The sequence below is a fragment of the Podarcis raffonei genome, chromosome 2 (genome assembly GCF_027172205.1).
Source record: "Podarcis raffonei isolate rPodRaf1 chromosome 2, rPodRaf1.pri, whole genome shotgun sequence".
NCBI classification, from domain to species: Eukaryota; Metazoa; Chordata; class Lepidosauria; order Squamata; family Lacertidae; genus Podarcis; species Podarcis raffonei.
The window spans coordinates 102,693,170-102,718,788 of NC_070603.1; the positions used below are offsets into that span (position 1 = coordinate 102,693,170).

Here is a 25,619-nt window from a genome sequence, read left to right on the forward strand (position 1 = left end):
ATCTACCCAGCCCAGTATTGTTTATTCTGATGCTAAGGGTTCATCAAGGCACTTTTGCCTAGCACTGCTACCTACCAACGATTCTTCTAGCACCATCATCTACAGAAGCCATTCCATGCGGCTCTAATATAAGACAGGAAGAATGATGGAACTGCAGGGCTTCTCCTTCAACTGTGCAGGGAGAACAGTAACTTTAGGATCCTCTCTCTGAAATCTTTTAATTCCAGTTGCTCATGACAAGGGTTATGTAACTAAGAAACAGTACCCAGGTTTGCTATATCTCACCTCCTTCCCCCACAACCTCTTTTCCTTTTGTGTTGTGTCTTTAAGATGATAAGCTTGGGGGCAGGGGCTGTCTTATCGGTGACGTTTGGCAAGCTGCTCTGGGGGCCTTTTTCTTCTGAAGACTGGGGAAAAAATACCCTGTGCTCCATTTTGGAGGAAGGCTGGGACAGAAAGCTATAAAATAAGATAAATATAAAATAAACAGAATATGCGCTGCAGAAAGTTTCCTAATTCAGGCTGAGCCACACAAATCACATGGGAAGCTGCATGTGCTGTGCTTGCGACTATAAATGTCACAATATCACTGTAGTAATTCAGTTGGGTCAATGACATAAACCATGCAAAAACATTTTGTGTGAATCAGACCTCAGAGACGCCTTTTCCCAGAAAGGAATCAGTCAGCTACTCAATGTTCTATGCATGGAGAATATGAATCAATGTGATGCACCTCGTCCAAGACTTCAAGAGCCTTTGACCAGACACTTTATGATGCAAATCAGTAGTTTTGGTTTAAATGATCAGCACTGTAGAGACCCAAGTTCACATCCATGCTCAGCAATGAAGTACAGATGATGAGCTTACCAAGTGGCAAAGATGTCTAACATGCCTCTGCTTTGTCAAATGGATTAATGGACACATGGCGGGATTTTTCTCCCCTACCATGCATTTTAGCATGTAGTAAAAACTGGGGTAAGACTTCTTCACCTCAACCCCTTGGCAAATTGGTTTCCTGTATTGGGCAAGCGTATGTTAACCACAAATATATTTTAACCCCAAGCATATTTTAACCATAAATGGCATATAATTAGCATCTCCTGCAGAAAGCAGCCTCCATAGCTCCTTATCCATCACAGCAAATTCCCAGGCTGGGAAGAGTTATGACACTATGACAGTTGTTTCTTTGGTGCGTTAAAGTTAGAAGAGAAAATGGGTCACTTCAGTAGAACACCACACTCTTCTCTGATGGTGGGCATTATACAGATTTAGAGAGCTGGACAGATGGAAAACAATAGACCTGAGCCGCTGGGACAAGGATCTGAGGGAAAATCTAAGCAAACAGGAAGACCTGTAATTGAGGAACTCTTATACTGTAGATACGAGAGTCAATGCTAACAAGCCTGACTGTTACCCAGGCAAAGACTAAGCCTGACACAGAAGAGTCTGGGTGGAGTCACTCTGGAGCCTGAGGAGGTATCATAGCCTGAGGAACCATCTGACCTACAGCTCTCAGTGCCTCAATATGAGGCAGCATAGCACAGATTTAAAAGTTTCCAGTTCGTCACACACTTTTTATCTGGAGAAAGAGCATCATGACAGTACTGCAGCAGCTGTATGTGGACTCTGTCCACGCTGGGGATTGGGGAACCTATGGTCCTCCTGACATAGGCCTTCCTCAACTGCAGTTCCTATTCTCCTGGACCACAGGCCCCGCTGGCTGGGGCTGATGGGAACTGGAATCCTTTCACATCTAGAGTACCATGGGTCCCCAGCCCTGTTCTGAATTCTTTATGGCTGTAACCATCCCTAGCACTATAGAACTGTTTTCAGCCTGGAAACGAGTGTGGAGCCAGAAACAGGCAGTGTGGCCAGAAGCAGAGCACTTGATGATACGGCTGTTTCATCATTTCCACACCATCGATCGAGATGAACTCTATCCAGGCAATCACCCCAAGTGGTAAAACTTCACGAATACTGTGCAACATGTTACCAAGGCACTGGGGCTGCTCTCAAAACAGAAAGAAGCCCATTTTGTCACTTTCTTATAATGCAAGCTATTACCTTTCATTAGTGCCCCTAAGGTGAGCAACCCACAGCCAATAAATATTAATGCTTCCTGACAATGATACAACACCGGCTCCAAACACTCATAACCGGAGTGTCATTATTAGGCCTGAGCATGCTACATTTTTTGATTAACCATATTTTTCAGCTCACTTGTGATCTCGACCGCTTTCCCCAAAGCTTTGTTTATGTGCACATATGTACGTGTCGGTGCATGTGGAGTGAATAACAACTCTCCACAGCCTCTCGCTATCTGGGTTCCCTGGGGGAAAGGAAGGCTCCCAGAGCCTGCTTGCTTTGTTAATGTCTGATCTTCATGAGGCAGGCTGCATGCCTTTTCAGGACATGCCACAAAGCATGTGAGGCCAGTTTGCATACTGACCTCACATGTGGTGTGTCCCATCATACATTGGGTCAATGTGCCTCAGCAAGTGTGTGAGTTAGTACAGTATAGGTATATCTATCTACATAGCAGATTGAGCTATATATATCAATAGGGACCGTCATGGTTGTGAGTCCTGAAAGACTTGTTCCCTGCCTTGTAGGCCTTTTTCCACCTGGCCTGGAAAGACAGGACCCTCAGTGACTCCAGCCACAAAAGGTGAGGCTGCTGAAGAGGCCAGAGGCCACCTTGGCTGACTCTTAGTGCAGACCCAAGTCATCGAGCCTGAGCTTCCACAGCCGCCACTCACCATGATTGGCAGAATTGGCAGTAACAGCAGCAGATAGGTTCAGTGCTGTCAGGGCTGCCCTAGGTCCCAGCTCATAAAGGACCAACGCTGCTTCGTTGTTAAGTATAAAAGTCTTTATTGAAGTTCAGTTTCACTTCCAGAGCCGCAGCGCGCAGCCCCACGTCTAAAGTGTCAGACCACTGATGCTCCGTCTGAGTCTCCTCCCCCCTGACACCAATTTAAGATCCTAGCCTTGCTCCACCTTCTCCGCTGCTCCTTCCTCCTCTGGGTCCGCCTGCCCGCCGGGGTTCCGCCCTTTCTAGCCTCTTCTCCCGCTGATTCCCCTGAGCCTTCTCCCTCCCTCCGGCGGGCTTTAGGAGCTGGTTCCCCATCCGGGTCTCCTGCTGTTCCGCGCGCCTGCACATTTGAACTTGGCGCGCGCGCCCAGCCAGCAGCTTTCCTCCTGACCGTTTCACTGCTGCTGCCACTGCTTCCCCCTTCGGGGGGGCTAGCTGCAACTGACCTCCCTTCCGTTCCCCCACTCTCCGATGGAGGCGTGGTCAGCCCTGACTCCCTCTCTGGAGGAGACGCTGGCCCTGACACATGTGACTCCCCCCCCCCACTATGCTCTGGTGGGGAAACTGGTCCCGATCCTCCACTGCTGCTTTGGGGTTCCCCTCTGGCTCCTTGTTTCTGGTGCGTCCCCCCTGGGACCCCCCTTGCCCTGACCATCGGCGCCCCCTTCTGGGAATCTTCTGATTCGCTGGAGAAGCTCATGGAATCTCTCGGGCCACTGTCATACTCCCCTACGCTGCCCTCAGATTCTTCCCCTTCGCTCTCCCAATCCTCTCTCCCCAGTGCTCCTGCTCCTGATTCCCTGACATCCATCCCCCCCTCGAAGCCCCCCCTTCCCCCCTCCCCCTCTTCGGGTGTGGGTTCCGGGTGCTCCAGTCCTGTGGGTGTGAGTGCGGGATACCATTCTTCCCCCCTGGTGTGTAGCCGGTCCACTGGATCCGGCCCAACCGCAACGGGCTCGTCGACGTCGATTTCCTCTGCTTCCATCTCTCTGCTGATGTGCTCGAATCCAGGATCCTCCCCCAACACGTCCATGTCCTCCCCTCCCCCGGGTACCTCTGGTGAGACTGCTTGCAAAGGTCCCCGCAGCAGCTCCCTGCGCCACCCCACCTCCGGTTGAGTGTCCCACCAATAGGAGCGGTCAGTGGCAAACCCCGAGAGAGACCCCTCCGAGGAGCTAGTGTCCGGCGTCATCTCTTCAGCTGATGAAAAACCCTGGAACGTACTGGCTGACAGTGTGGGTGTGAAGAGCCAGTCATCGAAAAACTCTGCCGGCATAGGTCTGTGTGGGAAGAGTGCATGGAACTCGTCTTTAAGATAGTGCTCCTCCACGGCATAGCACGGTACCCACCTGTTGGCACTGGCTGGGGTACCTTCCCTGGCGAGGAGGTATTCCACCCCCTCTTCCCCCCACCTCGAGTCCAAAATCTCTGTGACCTCGTTGAGTGGCGTCGCCCTCCGTGACCCCTCCCTCTTCGGAGATTCACTAAGTGTGTCTGGCGCGTTCCCTGTCGCCTGAAACCTGTGGGGTTCCCTGTAGGGTGTGAGCACTGACCTATGAAAGACTGGGTGCATTCTGGAGCCCTCCGGGAGTGTCAACCGGAAGGCCACTGGATTGATTTGTGCCGCGACCTGGTAAGGTCCCAGCTGCTTGTGCTTGAGCTTCCTCTTAGCTAGCGTCCTGGCCGGCACTGCCTGGGCTGCTAACCAGACCCAGTCCCCCACCTGGATGTCCTCCCCGACCCTCCTGTGCTTGTCTGCCTGCATTTTGTAGCCGTGTTTCGCCAGTTCCAAATGCCTTCGGAGTTGCTCGTGGACCTCCTGTAACTCTGCTGCTAAGTGCTCTGCTCCCCTTGGCTCCCCCTCCCCCTTCGTCTCTAACCCCGGGAAAGTTCTGGGATGCCGCCCATTATTGGCGAAGAACGGTGTCACTCCCGTAGACCCGTGCTTCGTGTTGTTGTAGGCAAACTCGGCCAGCGGTAGGTAGTCCACCCAGGTCGAGGGTTGTTGATTGGCGTAGCATCGCAGGTACTGCTGCATGATGGCGTTGACCCTCTCCGCTTGTCCGTTGGTCTGCGGGTGTCGTGCCGACGCCAAGTTGATCTTGACGTTCAGGATGCCCAGCAGCTTCTGCCAGAAGCTCGAGACGAATTGGCGACCGCGGTCGGACAGGATGGACCGCGGCAAGCCGTGAGCTTTGAACACGTGGTCTATGAACAGCTTGGCGGTCTGTTCCGCTGTGGCCACCTTCGCGCACGGAATAAAGTGCGCCATCTTGGTGAACATGTCTACGACCACGAGCACCGCTGTTTTGCCTCGCGAGCTGGGCAGATCTGTGACAAAGTCCAGGGCCACTCTCTCCCACGGTTCGAGCGGCGTCTGTAGGGGTTCTAGTAGACCCGCCGGCTTCCTGTGTACTGGCTTGGCCCTTTGGCAGGTGTCACACCTGGAGACGTAATCCGCGACTTCTCCCCTCACCTTGGGCCACCAAAAGTCTCTGGTTACTAATTCCGCCGTTTTGTCCTTGCCGAAGTGCCCAGCGCTGGGCGCGTCGTGTAGCTGCTGCAAGACTTTCGCGCGGAGGTCGTCTCCTTTGCGGATGAGCAGTCCGTCTCGTATCTGGAACTCGTCGTCCTTCGCTGTGCCTTTTCGCACCTCCTCCATCTTGGATTGTGCGAACGAATCCGTCTGCAGCGCTCGACGCACCGCGTCCAGGTCCACGGCAGCTGAAGCGCACGCCCACGCTTTCGGTGCGAAAATGTGCTTGGCCGCCACCGGCGCCGCTTCCTCGAGATACTGCGGCTTCCTGGATAGTGCATCCGCCATGACGTTGTTGTCTCCCGGGATGTATTCTATCCGGAAATCGAAATCCGCAAAGAACTCCGCCCAGCGGATGTGTCTCTGGTTCAGGAACCGCGCCGTGCGCCAATACTCCAGGTTCTTATGGTCCGTGCGGACTTGCACTGTGTGTCTGGCTCCAACGAGGAAGTGCCGCCACGCCTTGAAAGCTGCATGAATGGCCAGCAACTCCCTGTCCCAGATGGTGTAGTTCTGTTCCGCCTTGCTGAGTTTCCTGGAGTAGAATGCGCACGGCCTCCATTCCCCTTGCGGATCTGGCTGCAACAGGACGGCCCCCACCGCTCTGTCTGAGGCGTCCGTCTCAACCCTCATTGGTCTGCTGGGGTTTACATGTAGCAGCTGTTCTTCGGACGCGAAGAGACGCTTGAGTCTCCGAAAGGACTGCTCCGCCTGGTCCGTCCAGGTGAACTTCTTCTTGGAGCTGAGGGTGTCCGTGATGGCCGCCGTCTCCTTCGCGAACCCTTTGATGAACTTGCGATAAAAGTTGGCGAAGCCGACGAACTTCTGGACCTCCTTCCGATTGCGCGGGCTCTTCCAGTCCAACACCGCGCGGACCTTGGCGCTGTCCATGGCGAGTCCCTTGTCGGACAGCTTGTAGCCCAGAAAATCCACCTCCGTCATGTCGAACTGGCACTTCTCTAATTTGGCGTAAAGTCTGTGCTCCCGTAGCCTCTGCAGGACCTCCTTGACGTCCCTCTCGTGAGCCTCCTGCGATTCCGAGAAGATCAGGATGTCGTCCAGGAAGCAGACGCACTTCTTGTAAAGGAGTCCCGCTAACACGTGATGCATGAAAGCTTGGAAGGTATGGGAGCCATTTTGCAGACCAAAAGGCATTACGCGATATTCATAGGTGCCTAAAGGTGTAAACATGGCTGTCTTCCACTCATCGCCCTCCCACATGCGTATAAGGTTGTACGCCCCTCGTAGATCCAACTTGGTGAAGATCCGTCCCTTCCTCACCGTCGCGAGCAGGTCGTCGATCTTGGGCATGGGGAATGCTGCGGGCTTTGTTTTGGAATTTATGGTCCTATAATCAACTATGAGTCTCCGTTGGGGCGTGTCCTTCTTCTTCACGAAAAACACGGGACTGCCCCCCACTGCTTTAGATTCTTGGATGAACCCCCGCTGCAAGTTGTGATCTATGAACTCCCTGAGTTCCTGCAGTTCATCTTCAGACATGGAATACAGTTTCCCAGTCGGCAGCGTCGCTCCCGGCAGGAGGTCAATCTTGCAGTCGTAAGGCCTGTGGGGAGGCAGCTTATCCGCTTCCCTCTCGCAGAAGACCTCCAAAAACTCCTTGTACTTGTTGGGTACCGCTTGCACCATGCCTAGGTGTAGCTGCGGTTCATCCTCTTGCCCCTCCTCCTCCTGGCGGGTCTGGATGCAGTGTTCTGCGCAGTAGGAGGAGCAGAAGGTCAACTGCCGCTGGTACCATGCCAATGCCGGGCTGTGCCTATCCAGCCAACTCATACCCAACACTATGGGCGTGTCCGACAGGTGGGTGACGTTGAAGCTGATGACTTCGCGGTGGTTTCCAATTTGCATCACCATCGGTGGTGTTTGCTGTACCACCTCTCCTCCCAGTAGCTTCCTGCCATCGACCGTGACGACGTTTAGGGGCATCGTGGCTGGCATGAGTGCTATGCGATGTTGCTTGATAAAGTCCACTCCAATAAAGTCTGCGTTGCTCCCAGAGTCAATGGTTATTGGTACTTGCATGGTGTGCCCATTGGGCAACTGGAGCGATGCGGTGAGTTGCACCACTGGTTTGGGTGGGAGGGGGTCTGTGGGCTGTAAAATCTCTGGGGACTGCTTCACTGACTTGCCTGGTTGGGCCCCAGTGGCTCTGTTTCCAACCAGGCTTCTTCTTCCCCCTGCAGCTGTTTCGGCTGCTCACCTGTTCCCTTTACTGTTGCTGAGGCTGCAGTGTGCTTCTGGAGCCTCTGGGGACACTCTTTGGCCATGTGCTGTGCACTGTCGCAGATGTAACACTTCCTGGTCCCTCTAGGAGCCTTCCCCTTGACTGCTCCCGGTGTTTGGGCTCTGCTGGCAGTCTGAGCCCTGGCCCCACCAATCTCCATCGGCTCTTCTCCCCTTCCCAAAGGAGGCATGGACAGCGCCCGCCCCGCCTCTCTGGGAAAGAAAGGGGTTGTCCTGGCTGGGGTGCTTGCCTTACGTCCTTCCTCCCTGCTCCAAGGGCGTCCTTCCAGGCGCACACCAATTGCCAACGCTCTTTGGGCAACTTCTTGGGTACTTTGGGGTCGTTCCCCTCTTGCCAGCTCATCTTTCACCTCTCCACTTAGCCCCTTCCAGAACAGGTCTCTGACAGCAATAGAGTCCTTCTCCCAGCCCAGCACGTTCAGTAAGGCAAAAAAGCGTGAGTGATATTGCCTCACCGTCGCTTTCCCTTGCTGTAGTCCATGCATTTCCCTCCGAGCAATATCTACATCTACCGTAGATTTAAAGCAAGCGTCCATAGCTTTGATAAATGCATCGGAATCTTTGAGGGCGGGGTCTTTTTCGCGCCACAAATTCCGCAGCCACGCTTTTGCTTCCCCATGCAAATGAGTGATTATGAAGCCCACCTTCTCTTCCTCATCTCTAAAGTCTTTCCGAAGCAAATTGAGCGCGTAAACCACGTCAGCTCTGAAGTTAGGGTATTGCTGCAGGTTCCCATCAAAGTGGGCTACTAGGCTGCCCCCCTCTTCCCGAGGCCAACTCCCTCCGGTTTGGGTCCTGGCAGCCCCTCTTTGCCCCAACGGTCCCACCTGGCCTGCAGATCCCGGCAGAGCGCTACTGCTTCTTCTTCTCTTTTCCTGGATGCAGCTACTTCTGCGTAAAGCGTCGTGACTGCTTCTTGCAGTTCTTTCACCTGGCTCTCTGTAGTCATCTTTGCCTATCTTCGTGAGCTCGCAAAACACCAAGTCTTGCCCCTCGCTGCACCAACTCACGCTGCGAGGTTTTTATTAGAGACGGAGCATACTGTCAGGGCTGCCCTAGGTCCCAGCTCATAAAGGACCAACGCTGCTTCGTTGTTAAGTATAAAAGTCTTTATTGAAGTTCAGTTTCACTTCCAGAGCCGCAGCGCGCAGCCCCACGTCTAAAGTGTCAGACCACTGATGCTCCGTCTGAGTCTCCTCCCCCCTGACACCAATTTAAGATCCTAGCCTTGCTCCACCTTCTCCGCTGCTCCTTCCTCCTCTGGGTCCGCCTGCCCGCCGGGGTTCCGCCCTTTCTAGCCTCTTCTCCCGCTGATTCCCCTGAGCCTTCTCCCTCCCTCCGGCGGGCTTTAGGAGCTGGTTCCCCATCCGGGTCTCCTGCTGTTCCGCGCGCCTGCACATTTGAACTTGGCGCGCGCGCCCAGCCAGCAGCTTTCCTCCTGACCGTTTCACTGCTGCTGCCACTGCTTCCCCCTTCGGGGGGGCTAGCTGCAACTGACCTCCCTTCCGTTCCCCCACTCTCCGATGGAGGCGTGGTCAGCCCTGACTCCCTCTCTGGAGGAGACGCTGGCCCTGACACATGTGACTCCTCCCCCCCACTATGCTCTGGTGGGGAAACTGGTCCCGATCCTCCACTGCTGCTTTGGGGTTCCCCTCTGGCTCCTTGTTTCTGGTGCGTCCCCCCTGGGACCCCCCTTGCCCTGACCATCGGCGCCCCCTTCTGGGAATCTTCTGATTCGCTGGAGAAGCTCATGGAATCTCTCGGGCCACTGTCATACTCCCCTACGCTGCCCTCAGATTCTTCCCCTTCGCTCTCCCAATCCTCTCTCCCCAGTGCTCCTGCTCCTGATTCCCTGACAAGTGCTTATGGTAACATTTTATTTTCTTCCCAACTATGTTGCTTTAAATGTGCATTTTACATCTGACTTCCTTTAGTAGTGTTTTCTTTTGAAATGTTTAGGATTTTTCTTTTGTTCACTTTGCTGCATTAAATGTGCATTCTGTAGTCGACCTCCTTTGTAATGTTTTATTCTGAAATATTTTAAGATAATATTTTAGCTTCCTGTTAAATGTGTTGCATTGAATGTACACTTTTAGCTTGACTTACTTCAGCAATGTTTTATTCTGGATTGTTCTATTTGATCTTTTAATGCAGTAAGTCGCTTTGAGAATTTTTTCCTTAAAACTATAAAGCAGTAGAGAAATGAATAATAACAGCAACAATATACTACCTTTTATGGGATTTTAAATTTCAGCAGCTTTGGGAAACAATATAATTCATTCATTGATTGATTTGCTAATTAAATTAGGGATTCCTCAGGAAACCTCAATAATTTTCATTACGAAACAAAACTGCCTCCTGAAGCCAGCGGGACGATCAGTGTGACAGCATCCCAGAGACATGGAAAATCTAAAAAGCAACTTAAGCAGAAAGTGTGCTTCATTTAAGGTTTCTGCTTTTCAGCACTTTTACGGAAATAAATGCTTAGCAAAACGTGGGCCCTCTGTAAAGCCTGAAATATCAGTGTACGCATTGGAAGTGGCAGGAGCTATTACTACCCCAAGAATAGAATGATTGTCTTGTGTTTGTTTTAAGCTGTGATGGCCTTTGTCTATGATCGATAAAGTTGGCATCCCATCAGATCACAAGTATCAAAATAAAACAAAATAAAATTGGGGGGACACAAGCCTCCCATGTTAGGAACATCACATTTTTGTCTTTTTGTGAAATCAAGGTTCACAAGCAGATCCTTCTGTATATACCAAAGCAGCATGAAATGTCACAGCATTGCTTAAGAGTGGTGTCCAAGTGTTTTCCATTCAGATTATTAATGCAACAGTCTGGAAGAGCCTCTTATCTTGCTGAGGTTCCCTAATACCTTACCCTCAACCTAACCTGCTGCTTTAGATTGTGGCAGTACAAGTCTGATTTCCTGGACACATCTGATGGGCTCACAACAGTGGTTCATCTGGAGGGCAGGAGGGTCGGAGATGTGCTTTTTAAACAAAGCATATTCGCAGAAAAGTGCAACAGTATATTTATGCAACCCTGAATAGCTTGTGTGAAGAAAAACCCCCAAAAGAGCTAAAGGCAGAACATTTCCCCTTGTTTTAAATGGTGTACCCCATTCTACCTTTGGAGGCTTCAGTGCCAAGTGGGTTTTCAAAGCTGCTGGTTGTAATTTGGCTCCAAGCGTCCTTCACAGCAGACTTGGAAACTACCCTGTTGTTGAGGCTCTGCTGAGGCCGGAAGTTATTCCTCAGGTATTCCACAGACTTGACGTGGTCTTGCTGTTCCGTGGTAAATATGGAATAGAACGCTTCCAGCTGAATGTAGCAAACCAGCATGAGGGGAAAGAAAAAGGAAGGGGGGAAAGGAGGGGGGCATTAATTAGGGGGGGAAAACCAATGTGGCAAAATCTGGGCAGCTGATAAGAATGCAAAATGGCAGGAAGTACTGATGCCAAGACTGATAAATCAAACAGGAAACCAGGCTGCCCGCTGAAATCACTGCCAACAGCTTTATCTAGCCCCATTTTTAGCCTGCCAAGCGAGCAAACACTTTAGAAACCCTCTACAAAGTTAGTGTCTGGAGGAGGCAAGAAAAATATTCTTTCCTAGCCTCTCTGTACTGTATGTACTTACAGATATATACAGCCCCCTCTTTTGTTTTATAAGGCATTGTGTATGTGTGTTTTACTATTATCCTGCAGAAGAGGGGCACACATTCAATACACAAATCACAGCTCAGCACACAGCCATTCCATCTTTCCATTATTTGTGTTTACAGCAGTATCTAGAAGGGCCAGCGGTTGCTAGAGTAGAGGGACCTATTGTGCTGCAAGCTGTAGATACTATAAAAGCTTGGCCCTGCCACAAAGAGATAACAAACTTAGCGCTAGATGGACAGAATGAGGAAAGGGCTAAAAAGAGAGATTGAGGGGGACGACTGAAGATAGGAGCAAAGCTGGAAATGGATCTTGCTCCTTTCAAGCTCCCTAATGCTCCACTTCAGCCTTTGCCAACCTGGTGCCCTCCAGCTGTTTTGGATGACAACTCTCAGCAGCATCAGCCAGCCAGGAGCTTGTGCTGGAGTTGTAAGTTGTGAAACTCCCTCACCACAGAGGTGCATAGGGTAACTTCATAACAGTTTTCGGAAGATGGAGAAGATACACTTCTTTACCTTGGCTTTTCACATGTGAGATGTAAATTTTTAGGACCCACCTTATTTCTTAGACTATAAGTGGTTTTAAACTGTTTTTTAATATTGTCTTTTAGCTGTCGTAACCCACCCTGGGACCTTAGGATAATAATAATCCAAAGCAACAAGAGCCTCAAGCTGGCAAAGGCACTGAACCACATGTCTGACACAGCTCTTTGCTTTGCCAGTTTTCATCTCTAAAATACTCTAAGAGGAAAGATCGTCTGCACTTAGGTCCAATTACAAGTCATAGAAAACTGGGCAAAAGAAGGCCATGTGCAGTGAAAAGCATGTGTGTGCGTGCACACACACACACACACAAACCAAGCTTGCAAATTGTTTTTGACAAACACTTTAAAAATTCATTTATTTTCCATTGCTTGAAGAACTACCTTCATGAGTGAAACTGATGAAGCAATTTTGATTTTTACCCAAAATGTCCAGGCCCTTGAAAGCACCAGGTTGTTCAAGATCAAACCGTATTTGTTTCTAATACATTTCCAGAACCAACCTATAAAAATGGCAATATATTTTCCAGGATGTATAATGCGATTGCATATGTAGACTGCATTTTTATGTATTTGCATTGGCAAACTCTGTCAAGTCAAACATTTCATTAAAACGCCGACAACCTGTAACCCACAGAGGTATAAAAGTGTGTAAACACTTTCCTGAAGTGGGCTGTGGTGAATATGAAAGAAAAAAATATCAGAGGAAAACTAATGGAATGAATAATAACAGTGGCAGCAGCTTACATTTTTCAAGCAAAGATGTGTTCCTGGCTGCAGCTAGGAAGGCTGGGCTCTGTGAGTTCCCTGAATTATGCTTCAATCGGTTTTAGATTATGAGACGAGGGACTCGTTGTAGTAGCCAGGAAAGTAAGGTATGAAAATGGGACAGCTGCATATTAGCTAAAAGGCTTGGAGGTGGAGAACTTGAAGGAACATCTTCTGCCATACCAGCCTGCCAGCACGTTAAGATACTTAGCTGGTGTCCTTCTTTATGTAACTCCTGCTCTGGAGTGGGGTGATTTGTTCCCATAAAAGAGAGGATATATGGAGGTAGTGCCCCAGTTGTGGAGTGCTCTCTCCAAAGAAGAATGCCAAGCCTTTAGTGATCTCAACTTAAGCTAGGCAGCTGAAAGCTACTAAAAATCTTATGAATCCAGCTTTGAAAAGTACAAGTAGATTAAAAATGATGAGTTCATCATAACGAGAGAAACACACTTTGAGATATATGCTACAAGGGACAAACTCTCGGTAGTGGCACCCTCCCTGTGGAACACCCTCCCTTCAGATGTCAATTAGATAAAGAACTATACAACTTTTAGAAGACATCTGAAGGCAGCCCTGTATTGGGAAGTTTTTAATGTTTGATGCTTTATTATGTTTTATATATTCTGTGAGCCACCCAGAGTGGCTGGGGAAACCCAGCCAGATGGGTGGGGTATGAATAATAAAATTATTATTATTATTATTCCTTCCCCTATTCATCTCACCTATTGACTTAGCAAGGCGGGATGGTGGTGGAGCAAATATTATATCTATGAGTCTCCAAAATGCCCACTATGTGGCAGCTTAGACCTTTTGCTACCCATGTTTTACTATCTGTATACTTCCCAAATTAAACAGAGATTATTTGACAAGGGTTGGTGGGGTCTAGCAGATTATATGACATTTATGAACTGAGCTACTGAATTGTTATAGCTTTGACTCACTGGTGATACAGAAGCCAAAGTTTGCTGGCATTTAATATGAGCATGAGTAGATTAAAACTGGTGTTCATCTATACAGGCAGCACAAGATTATTCAGTTTTAGAAGTGATAAAAAATGCCCAGTATCCAAAACTCTGAACTCCAGCAGCAAACAGAAAATACACCTGTTGATTAGATCCAATCCATTTCTTGACAGCCGTGGATTCTGGAGACAGGACAGGGCAAGAAACTGGGAAAAGGTAAATGATTTGGAGTGTCCTCTGAGTAAAACAACTGAGAATCAGTGGACTTCACTGTTGGCTTGTTGCGTTCATCTACCTCTGTCAAGGGGGAGCTATTGAATATTTACACTCATTCATTCGGTAAGATCAAGTGACTTTTTACATAAGCAGTTCCCTCTCAGATGCCTCTGTTGCAATGAGGTGTATTAACACAAGCAAATAAAAGGCAGGGTAGACTTTAGCAAGGAGACATTTTGAAAACAAAGGTTTTAAATGTCAAAGCCTTTTTAATTGTTAAACATTTAGCTGCATATTTCCACGTTATTACTCAGGGATGTCTCTCAATGAAAATGCCACTCACTGCCTCGATCTACAGCAAGGCCTCCTATGCATTCATTTTAAGGTTCTCGTTCCAGAGGCACACTAATGGCAGCTTTGTGATGTTGTAAAAACAACAACAGACAAAGTTGGTAAATTAACTAAAGCATTACTTTCCTTACGTAATTAGCCCAAACTACTAAATCTGTGTCTGTGTACTTAGCTGAGTGTCACGGAAGAAACATGAAAAGAGTGAAAGAAGAAAGGATTCTGTGTAAATATTTAGACCAGAGTTCAAATGTATCTGAACAGAATGATAATAGCTAAGATCATTTGGAAAGAAATAGAATGTCATGTTCTATTATCTTCTCGTGTCGAGCGGCTCATGCTCAGAGAGCAATAAAACAAAATTAGCCAACTTCCTTTTCCATCAACAATATTTTTTTGTGCATTCCTCCACCTAAAAATTCAATTTTATGGGCCATGCCCAAAATGAAAAGGATCGGAAATCTAGATGCAGCTTAAGTATCAGGGACTGGGTGGAAAAAAGCAAGGAGTAAAAAAACAATGAACCAGGCAAACTCTTTGTGGATTCAAACCTACCTGGCGATAAGAGATAGGAACAGGCATGCGAAAAACAATCCATTCCACAATCTCACTGCACGGAGGGGTGGTCAGTGACCCTGTATACCGATAATAACTTCCCAGAGATGCTGGAAGGACTTCCCTTAAGACGAAAGGGTCCAAGAAGGTCTCTTTCTCTGTAAAAATAAAAGCAGAAGCAAAATGGTGTGACTTTAAAGTGATGGGCAACACAAATTAGTCAGAATCTATTTTACACGCCTCCAGCCATATCCTGTGATTTTGGTTTCCCGCTACTTAAAGAAAGCTCCTTAAACACATGGGCTACTAGCCACGATGGCTTGGTTCTACTTCCTCTGTGGGAGGCGACAAGTCTCTGAATGTCACAAATGGGGAAAGTGCTTGCAGGCTTCTCCTGATTGGCCACTGTGATAACTGGATGTTGGACCAAATGGGCCTTTGGCTTGATCCAGCAGACTCTTCTTTCATTCTTAGGGCATTGGCACACTTAGGACCAGCATCAGGAACCGGCATCCTTGGGCAGCTGCAGAACCTTGCAGAACCCATTGCTGATGTGTGTATTGATGCCTTACTCCCTCCACCCCTTCCCAGTGTAGCACTCCAAGCCAAATCAGGATCTAGCCACTGCTGGGCAGTAAGCGCTGTTCAGCAGTGGAACAGACTTCTGCCAGAGGTGGTGGACTCTCCTTCTCTGGAGGCTTTCAAGCAGAGGTTGGATGGCTACTTGTAATGTATGATTTAGGTGAGACTCCTGCATTGCAGGAGGATGGCCTAGTTGGCCTTTGGGGTTCCTTCCAAATCTACATTTCTGTGATTTTATGATTCTACACAAAAATGTTGGAAGATCTCAAATGTTCCACACTCTCTAGTATTCTTAACATTTTAACGTATGTTACATAGACAGACTCTTCATACAGCTCTCCTTCCCTGATGGGACTGCCCGATATTTATATAAGAAATAGACGGCAAGGCCGTTCTCTGTTCAAGATGGCCCAATGGATTCATGAATTGCGCATGGATTTGAATTCAGACCTCTTGGCACTCTAGCCACTTGATTCCACCAGCTGTCATATTTGCCGAAATTCTAACATCTTTCTAACCCCTTTAGCATGCAAACCATTTTCTATAATGGTCAGTTCATCCACCCTGACAAGTACGGCTCAGAGAGTGTGACTATAAATTCACAGTGTGTTTGGTATTCAGATCAGGTCTGCCAAGTCCAGATCAAATCTTCATCAGCTGGACTAGACTGATAGCTAAAGCAAGTGCCAAATATGATTTATTTCATGTGGAGCAGAGGTGAGCAACTTGTTCAGCACTGGAACGATATTTCTACATCAGATATGTATCACAAGCCAGAAGTCGCACCAAATTGCATATTTCAAGTGCAAGTAATTAACATAATATACATACTGTTTTCACAAACTTGGTGCGTGCCCAGCTAGAACTGGTAGATCAGTTGCACATATGCTGAAAAATTATTCCTCTGAAACAACCTTCCTGTTACTAGTGAAACAACTCTAATGTGACAAACAGGGGGTGAACCCATTTGAAATGCGCAGATATAAAAAAATATATAGCAATTGAGGGAACAACAAACGAATAAACACACCCAATCTTCTTGGGCTACCTTTCAGCAGTCCTGCCATACCTTTGTCAAACATTCCTCTATGACTGTAAGAATTTGGAGGTTGCTTTGAAAACATTCCAATATTAAAGGGAAAAGAAAACTATGTGAGGGCCTATACCCACCTACACTTGAGCAAGCCTCATTAAATGCAGAGGGACTTACTTCATAGAAAACATGCTGTCAAGTGTGGTATGAAGTCCATGAAATATTACAGTGTCCATCCCTCATCATGAAAACAGGGGTATCAGATTCACCTTTCCTTCCTACCTGCCTTTTTCTTTAACCTTAGGAAATAATAGGAGCAGCTTTAAGGAACATAAGGCAACACAAAGACCTTACCCACGATAGCAAATGATAATTCACAGGTTTTGGTGCAGGAGTGGGCCACGCACAACTGACATGCAACAGTTAGTGTTAGAACTCTTAGAACAGATATCTTTTAAATTTCACACCCTCCTCTTCTCACAGCTGGCAAATAAAGAGGTCGCCTCAGCCAGGGCTTGTTTTCGGCTGGAACCCATTGGAACTCAGTTCCGGCACCTCTCAGGTGGGCGCCAATGGCCATTCTAAGAAAACGAGGAATATGCTCTTGGTGAGTTCTGGCACCTCTTTTTCTAGAAAAAAAGCACTGTCCTCAGCCATGGTGAGGGTGAAGGTGAGGGTTTCAGGTGCACTGAGATCTATGAGAGACATACAGTTAGACTTCATGCAACCTGGCTACATGATATTCTTCTCTCAGCATTGAGAAAAGACCACACAGAGCATGAAGAAGCAGCAGCTCACAAGCACGGATGTTTAAAGGGCTGCCTGGGCCTGGCAAGTCATGTTACAGGAAGGAGGAGGGAAACATCATGGCTTGAGCAGCCATTTTGTTCTTCAGCAAACTGCAGAATTTGTACAGCCTTCAGAAGAGGAGAGACTTATTCAGGTCTGCCAAGCAAGCTAGAGAGAGATGCTAGTTATAGCCATGCTACAGCCAAAGTTAGAAGGGATGGAAAAGTATCTCGCTTCTGTGGCTTCTCTAATCTACGGAATTTGTGAGCGAGGTGCTTTGTTATATTATTTCCACACACAGACACACACTCTCTCTCTCACTCTCTCTCTACCACATGGAATCATGACACCCCACAATCGGGGGATAAGGGTGAATTGTTGAAAGAAGTCATCTGCAACGCAGGCTCCAGATAACCCTCCCTGCTTACATTACTTCCACAAAGGCTCTGGAGCAGGACGAACCTCTAGGCTCATCATACAGCCACATCCTTGGCCTGAGGTCATGCCACCACAATCCTCCACTGCAAGGACTCCACTGTAAATACTACCATCAAATCTTATCTTGGAGCTGACACTTACAAAATTGGGCAAGGCCCCTTTAAATTAAAACAGCTCACAATCTCCACATGAAACATATTGCCATCCGTTTGGGGATTAATGTGTTACACTCCTCTTCTTAGATTTTACAGACCACACCTTAGAGGAAAAGGGACATACGGTAACTTCATTTTCAGATAAGCACTTTAGTCAGCAAAGTGAAATCTGCTGACGTTCATCAACTTTGCTAAAATCTACGTTTTGGAAAATCCAGAAGACAAAAACAAAACAAAAGGGGGAGGAACAGCCACTGGCAATAACAGATCTCCACTGTTCTTTCACCGGCATCCCCTGCGGTTCTTGCGATTAACTGGCCAAATCCCCTACTATTGCTATGAAAAAGGTAACAGCAAGGTTCTTATTAAGTGCTTTATGCCTAGAGTTGGTTCCGACTCGCAACAATGGAACTTCTCCCATGCTGTGCAAGCTTATTTCCTTTGCCTTGCTGCTTTCACTGGATTCTTTCTGGAGATGTTTTTATATATTTAGTCAGATAAGGAGCAACAAGATAATCTTGTTTGACCTCCTGTGTAATGAAAACTTCAGATCCCCCCCTCTTTTTTCTTCTTCTCTTCTTCTTCCAGGTAGTGTAACATCAAATATGTTCAGCAGGCTTTAGGAAGCATATACTGTAGGAAGATTTCCAAGTTAAAAAATGGATGAATCTAAGTCTTCCTTCGTGCAATGCATGATGATCACTAGCGCAATGGCTTCAAAAAGGATTAAGCCATGGTGGAAAGGAATTCAGGGCTACCTAGTCATTTTAAAGGGTAGCCTCAACCTACCAAGCTATTACCTTGGGGTCCCTGTGTTAACGGAAAACAATAGATGTAATTATCTATTGAAAATTAACTTTCAGTTTACTGAAAGGTTATTTATTTAACAAGATTTATATGCTGCATAATGAGGAAAACCTCCAAGGGGTTGGCAAAAAACTGTAACAAATAGTTCATAAATTAATACAGAACATAAACCCTTAATATAAAATTCCATAATATATATAAAAAAGACTTTGCCAAGTTTCTGAGCATTAAAACAGTTTCCCTTGTGCATCACTGACAGATCCAATTCTAATAGTATTTTGCCTTTTTAAAATCCTATTTGCAAGAGGAAGACACTAACAAACACAAATATAGCTTGATTTCAGATTAAACCTCTGCACCGCTACAACAATTTACAGTGGTACCTCAGGTTAAATACTTAATTTGTTCCGGAGGTGCGTTCTTAACCTGAAACTGTTGGGCCTCCTGCTGCCGCTGTGCTGCCAGAGCACGATTTCTGTTCTCATCCTGAAGCAAAGTTCTTAGCCTGAAGCACTATTTCTGGGTTAGTGGAGTCTGTAACCTGAAGCATATGTAACCTGAAGTGTATGTAACCCGAGGTACCACTGTATAGTGATATAATCTGACTCCTTTTTCTGATATGTTTTGCAGCCGGTACACAGTGGGCCACATGTGTTACAAAGCTATTACTGTCACCATTTCTGTCAGGGTTTGCCTGCCTGCTTGTGCGAACAAAGATTTCAGAAGGTGATCTCTTGTACCTCTATACCATATTGGCCTGAATATAAACCTCAGTTTCCCCCCAAATTCCGACCGTGAAAAGTTGAAGTGTGGCTTATATTCACAACCTTATGGTACGCAGCCTGGAGCACGGGGCAAACAGCGCCAGGAGCGCGGCAAAGCGGCGCCCGCTCCGTGCGTAGTCCCCCATCCTCCCACAAGGCCAGGATGGGAGAGAGCGAGGAAGGGGAAAGGCCGCCGGCAACACAGCGCGGCTCCCCCCCCCCCCAGGACGCAGCTGGGAGCAGTGAGGAATGGAGTGGCTTATATTCAGGTATTTTTTCTTTTTTCTCTCCCCTCCCCCCTCCGATTTTAAAGATGCAGCTTATATTCGGGTGTGGCTTATATTCCGGCCAATACGGTATATGGGGCAGGCTAACAGATAGCGAGTGAACTATTCCACCTGAGGTTGACCACAAAGTACTGTTACATTGCAACAAGAATAAGACGAGCAACGATGTCAGCAACGGAGTTCAAATTGTAAACATCGAAGGAACGATAATAAACAGTAGTGACATTTGAATTGAATTCTTAAAACCTTAAAAGCCGAAACTTGGTCATAAATATAAGCACCAATTCTGTGAATTGGCCATATTTCCACTGTTATTTGTAGCACAATACTACTTATAATGTCATATTTTTCATAAATTGCTTTCTGGTCATTGACCGTATTAAAGATATTTGATTTGACCACAAAAAGACTTCAAGATAGTAACTGCTTTTAGACTTGGAAGAGGAGGGAGAAAGAACAGAGCGAGAGACTGTTTGGTTACCCTCCGAACGAAAGAAGAGAGAGATAAAATATTGAGCCTGCACTTCCAGAAGACCTTGGAAATAAACGATTCAAGAGTGGAGATATTCAAGGATATTCCGAAATACTTATTGGATCTTAGAACTAACTACAGAGATTTGGTGGCCTTGCTGAGAAGTAACAGAATTGCTTTCAGGTGGGAATTCCCTCAAGGCCTATCCTTTACCTTTAAAGGGAAAAAGTTCAAAATAAGATCAGTGGAAGACAAGGAAAAATTCCTGAGAGATTACGAAGAAGACCTGCAAAAAGAAGCTCTAGAAGGGCTAAGAGCTTTAAAAACCAGGAGTACTAGACATAGTACCACCATCTTCGGGACTGGACAAATTAGAAAAAGTGATACCACCGTCGGAACAAGAGGAATTACTGGGAGCAGTTGGAGGAAAGTAGAATAAATACACCATGTCTCTGCAATTACTAAGTTGGAACATTCATGGACTTAACTCCCCGGAGAAGAGGAGGAAAGTTTTTCATTTATAGAAAAAGGAACAATTGGACTTAATTTGTTTACAGGAAACACATGTGATAAGGCTACACAGGAAAGTATTGATTAATAAAAGATTGGGACAAGAGTTTATTTCATCGGATAAGGTTAAAAAGAGAGGAGTTGTAATTTACGCTAAAGAGAGCCTGTCACCGAAATTTGTTTTTAAAGATGATCAAGGAAGATTTGTGGCAATCGAAATTCAATCACAAGGAGAAAAATTTTTAATAATAGGAGTTTATGCACCAAATGAGGGGAAATCTGAATTTTTTAAGAAATTGCACGAGACATTGTTAGATTACATGGATCACATCATTATGATGGGAGATATGAATGGAGTGGTATCTACAAATATGGACAAGTCGCAGAGACAGATTGTAACTAAAGATGGCAGACTACCAAAAACCTTTTTTGAACTGACTGACAATATGGACTTGATTGACATTTGGAGAATTAAGAACCCCCTAGGAAGAGAGGGAACATTCTTCTCTGAAGCCAAAATGACATGGACAAGAATTGACCAAATATGGATAACTAGAGGACTGGCACCTAAGACTCGAAAAGTGGAAATTTGCCCAAAAACTTGCTCCGACCATAATGTTGTGAAAATGGAGATGAAGCTAACACCAAGCGGTTCCTTCAGGTGGAGGATGAACGACACCTTATTTAGAGATCAAGAGGTTATCAAGAAGGCCCAAAAACCCTTGAGATACTATTTTGAGATAAATTTGAAAACTACTACTGAAAAAAGAATAATCTGGGACGCAAGTAAAGCAGTTATGAGGGGGTTTCTGATTCAACAGAATACAATAAAGAAGAGAGCCCAAAATGGAAAAAAGATAAAATTCTGGAAAAAATAAAGGAGGGTGAGAAGAAACTAAGAGCGAAACCAAAGTCACAAGAGATTCTGAGAGATATAAAGTTATACCAAGTGCAATATATGAAGATGATGAACCAGGAAATTGAATGGAAAATCAAACAAATGAGACAAAAGACATTTGAATCGGCTAATAAATGTGGAAAATTGCTAGCTTGGGAAATGAAAAAAAGACAAAAGCTCAATACTATCACTAATTTGGAAGTGGAAGGAAAGAACATTCAGAATCCAGTGGAAATCAGAAAATGCTTCCAGGGGTACTTTAAAGAGCTATATACACAAGGGCCACAGAAAGAGTTTGATATAGACCAATTTTTAAAAACAAATGGATTACAAAAAATCTCTCAAGAAAATAAGATAATGCTGAATTATAAAATCACAGAACAGGAGATAGAAGGTGCCATTCAGAATATGCAGTTGGGTAAATCTCCAGGGCCGGATGGCTTAACCTCAAAATATTATAGATCTTTGAAAGATTGGTTAATTCAGCCACTGAAGGAGGTCTGTAATGAAATTTTGGAGGGGGGAAAAGCGCCAGAGTCGTGGAAGGAAGCCTATATTACACTTATACCGAAAACGGAGTCTGAGAAGACACAATTTAAGAACTACCGCCCCATATCCCTGCTTAATGTGGATTACAAAATTTTTGCTGATATTTTGGCTAATAGATTAAAAAAATATTAGTGGAAGAGATACATAAGGACCAAGCTGGCTTTCTTCCAGGTCGACACTTGTCTGACAATACGAGGAACATAATTAACATATTGGAGAAGTTGCAAGTGAACATTAATACTAAAGCAGTTTTAATTTTTATAGATGTGGAGAAAGCCTTTGACAATATTTCTTGGAATTTCATGAAGAAACATCTTCAGGGGATGGGGGTGGGTCAAGGGTTTGAAAATGGTATAAGTGCAATTTATTCAGAACAAAAGGCTAAGCTAATAGTTAATAATGTGATGACAGAGGAATTTAAGATAGAGAAAGGGACACGACAAGGCTGCCCAATTTCCCCATTGCTTTTTATTTCGGTCCTGGAGGTTCTGTTAAATATGATTAGAAGGGACCGTCTGATTCAGGGTATTCAGGTCGGAGCCAAACAATACAAATTGAAAGCCTTTGCAGATGATCTAGAATCATAGATCATAGAATCATAGAATCATAGAGTTGGAAGAGACCACAAGGGCCATCGAGTCCAACCCCCTGCCAAGCAGGAAACACCATCAGAGCACTCCTGACATATGGTTGTCAAGCCTCTGCTTAAAGACCTCCAAAGAAGGAGACTCCACCACACTCCTTGGCAGCAAATTCCACTGTCGAACAGCTCTTACTGTCAGGAAGTTCTTCCTAATGTTTAGGTGGAATCTTCTTTCTTGTAGTTTGGATCCATTGCTCCGTGTCCGCTTCTCTGGAGCAGCAGAAAACAACCTTTCTCCCTCCTCTATGTGACATCCTTTTATATATTTGAACATGGCTATCATATCACCCCTTAACCTCCTCTTCTCCAGGCTAAACATGCCCAGCTCCCTTAGCCGTTCCTCATAAGGCATCGTTTCCAGGCCTTTGACCATTTTGGTTGCCCTCCTCTGGACACGTTCCAGTTTGTCAATGTCCTTCTTGAACTGTGGTGCCCAGAACTGGACACAGTACTCCAGGTGAGGTCTGACCAGAGCAGAATACAGTGGCACTATTACTTCCCTTGATCTAGATGCTATACTCCTATTGATGCAGCCCAGAATTGCATTGGCTTTTTTAGCTGCCGCGTCACACTGTTGGCTCATGTCAAGTTTGTGGTCAACCAAGACTCCTAGATCCTTTTCACATGTAGTGCTCTCAAGCCAGGTGTCACCCATCTTGTATTTGTGCCTCTCATTTTTTTTGCCCAAGTGCAATACTTTACATTTCTCCCTGTTAAAATTCATCTTGTTTGTTTTGGCCCAGTTCTCTAATCTGTCAAGGTCGTTTTGAAGTGTGTTCCTGTCCTCTGGGGTGTTAGCCACCCCTCCCAGTTTGGTGTCATCTGCAAATTTGATCAGGATGCCCTTGAGTCCATCATCCAAGTCGTTGATAAAGATGTTGAATAAGACCGGGCCCAAGACAGAACCCTGTGGCACCCCACTAGTCACTCTTCTCCAGGATGAAGAGGAACCATTGATGAGCACCCTTTGGGTTCGGTCAGTCAGCCAGTTACAAATCCACTGAGTGGTAGCATAGTCAAGACCGCATTTTACCAGCTTCTTTACAAGAATATCATGGGGCACCTTGTCAAATGCCTTGCTGAAATCAAGGTAGGCTACATCCACTGCGTTCCCTTCATCTACCAGGCTTGTAATTCTGTCAAAAAACGAGATCAGGTTAGTCTGACATGACTTATTTTTCAGAAATCCATGCTGACTATTGGTGATCACAGCATTCCTTTCCAGGTGCTCACAGACTGTTTGCTTAATGATCTGCTCCAGAATCTTCCCTGGTATTGATGTCAGACTGACTGGGCGGTAATTATTTGGGTCCTCTCTTTTCCCCTTTTTGAAAATAGGGACAACATTTGCCCTCCTCCAGTCTGCCGGGACTTCGCCTGTTCTCCAGGAATTCTCAAAGATGACTGCCAGTGGTTCTGAAATCACATCTGCCAGTTCTTTTAATACTCTTGGATGCAGTTCATCTGGCCCTGGAGACTTGAATACATCTAGACTAGCCAAGTATTCTTGTACTATCTCCTTAGTTATTCTGGGCTGTGTTTCCTCTGCTGAATCATTTGCTCCAAATTCTTCAGGTCGGGCATTGTTTTCTTTATCGGAGAAGACTGAGGCAAAGAAGGCATTGAGGAGTTCAGCCCTTTCTGTGTCCCCTGTTTGCATTTCACCATCTTCTCCTCTGAGTGACCCCACTGTTTCTTTGTTCTTCCTTTTGCTACGAACATACCCATAAAAGCCTTTTTTGTTGCTTTTAACCTCTCTAGCAAGCCTGAGTTCATTCTGTGCTTTAGCTTTTCTGACTTTGTGTCTACACGTGCTGGCTATTTGTTTGAATTCCTCTTTGGTGGTTTCCCCCCTTTTCCATTTTTTGTACACATCCTTTTTTAATCTTAACTCAGTTAAAAGTTCTTTAGATAGCCACCCTGGCTTCTTTAGGCACCTTCCATGTTTCCGTCTCATTGGTATTGCCTGAAGTTGTGCTTTTACTATCTCCCTCTTAACAAACTCCCAGCCATCATGAACTCCCTTTCCTTTTAGTATTACTGTCCATGGGATCTCACCCAGCACTTCCCTAAGTTTTATGAAGTCGGCTTTCTTAAAGTCGAGAAATTGAGTCCTAGTATGCTTGGCTGCTCCTTTCCGCTGTATAGTAAACTTCAGAAGAGCATGATCACTCGCGCCTAATGATCCTTCCACTTCTACCCCACTAACCAGGTCATCAACATTGGTTAGGACCAGATCTAAAATGGCTGTTCCTCTTGTAGCTTCTCCCACTTTCTGGACAATGAAGTTGTCTGCAAGGCCAGTGAGGAATCTGTTTGACCTTATGCTCTTGGCTGAGTTTGACATCCAACAAATATCCGGGTAATTGAAGTCCCCCATTACTACTATCTCCCTTCCTTTTGCATGCTTGGCCATCTGTTCCAGGAAGGCATCATCTATGTCCTCCGTTTGGCTTGGGGATCTATAGTAAACTCCCACAATGAGGTCACTGTTATTCTTCTCTCCCTTAATTTTGACCCAAATGCTCTCACTTTGGCTTTGAGGTTCTAAATCTTGGATCTCTTCACAGGTATACACATCCCTGACATATAACGCCACTCCTTCTCCTTTCTTGTCTGGTCTGTTTCTCTGAAATAGATTGTATCCCTCCATTATTACATTCCAATCGTGGGACTTATCCCACCAGGTTTCAGTGATGCCTATTATGTCATATTTAGTTTGCTGTACCAAGAGCTCAAGCTCATCTTGTTTATTTCCCATACTTTGCGCATTAGTGTACAGACATTGAAGTCCATTAATCATTCCCCCGTGTCTCTTATTTAAGGATTTTTTCCTCCCACCACTAGGTCTGCGTGCTGTTTGCTCCATTCGGTCTATGACATTTGGATGATCATCTTCATCAATTGATAGACTCCTACCTTCAGGAACACTGTCTCCCTCCCCCACATTAGTCAGTTTAAAGCCCTCCTGATGAGGTTTCTGAGATTTTTTGCAAAAACATTCCTACCAACCGTTGTGAGG

The 25,619-nt window shown here is 46.2% G+C and overlaps 1 protein-coding gene across 7 annotated transcripts in view; it reads right to left on the reverse strand.

Annotated features, from left to right (window-relative positions):
* PTPRG (protein tyrosine phosphatase receptor type G) overlaps nt 1-25,619 on the reverse strand; it is a 537,375-nt gene that overhangs the window by 101,688 nt on the left and 410,068 nt on the right. For all 7 annotated transcript variants that reach the window (XM_053378352.1, XM_053378351.1, XM_053378348.1 and 4 more), the window contains 2 exons: nt 14,671-14,828; nt 10,747-10,939 (listed from right to left, as the gene is read on the reverse strand). In XM_053378352.1, the coding sequence (XP_053234327.1) occupies nt 10,747-10,939; nt 14,671-14,828 (351 nt within the window). The remainder of the gene's footprint in view (nt 1-10,746; nt 10,940-14,670; nt 14,829-25,619) is intronic.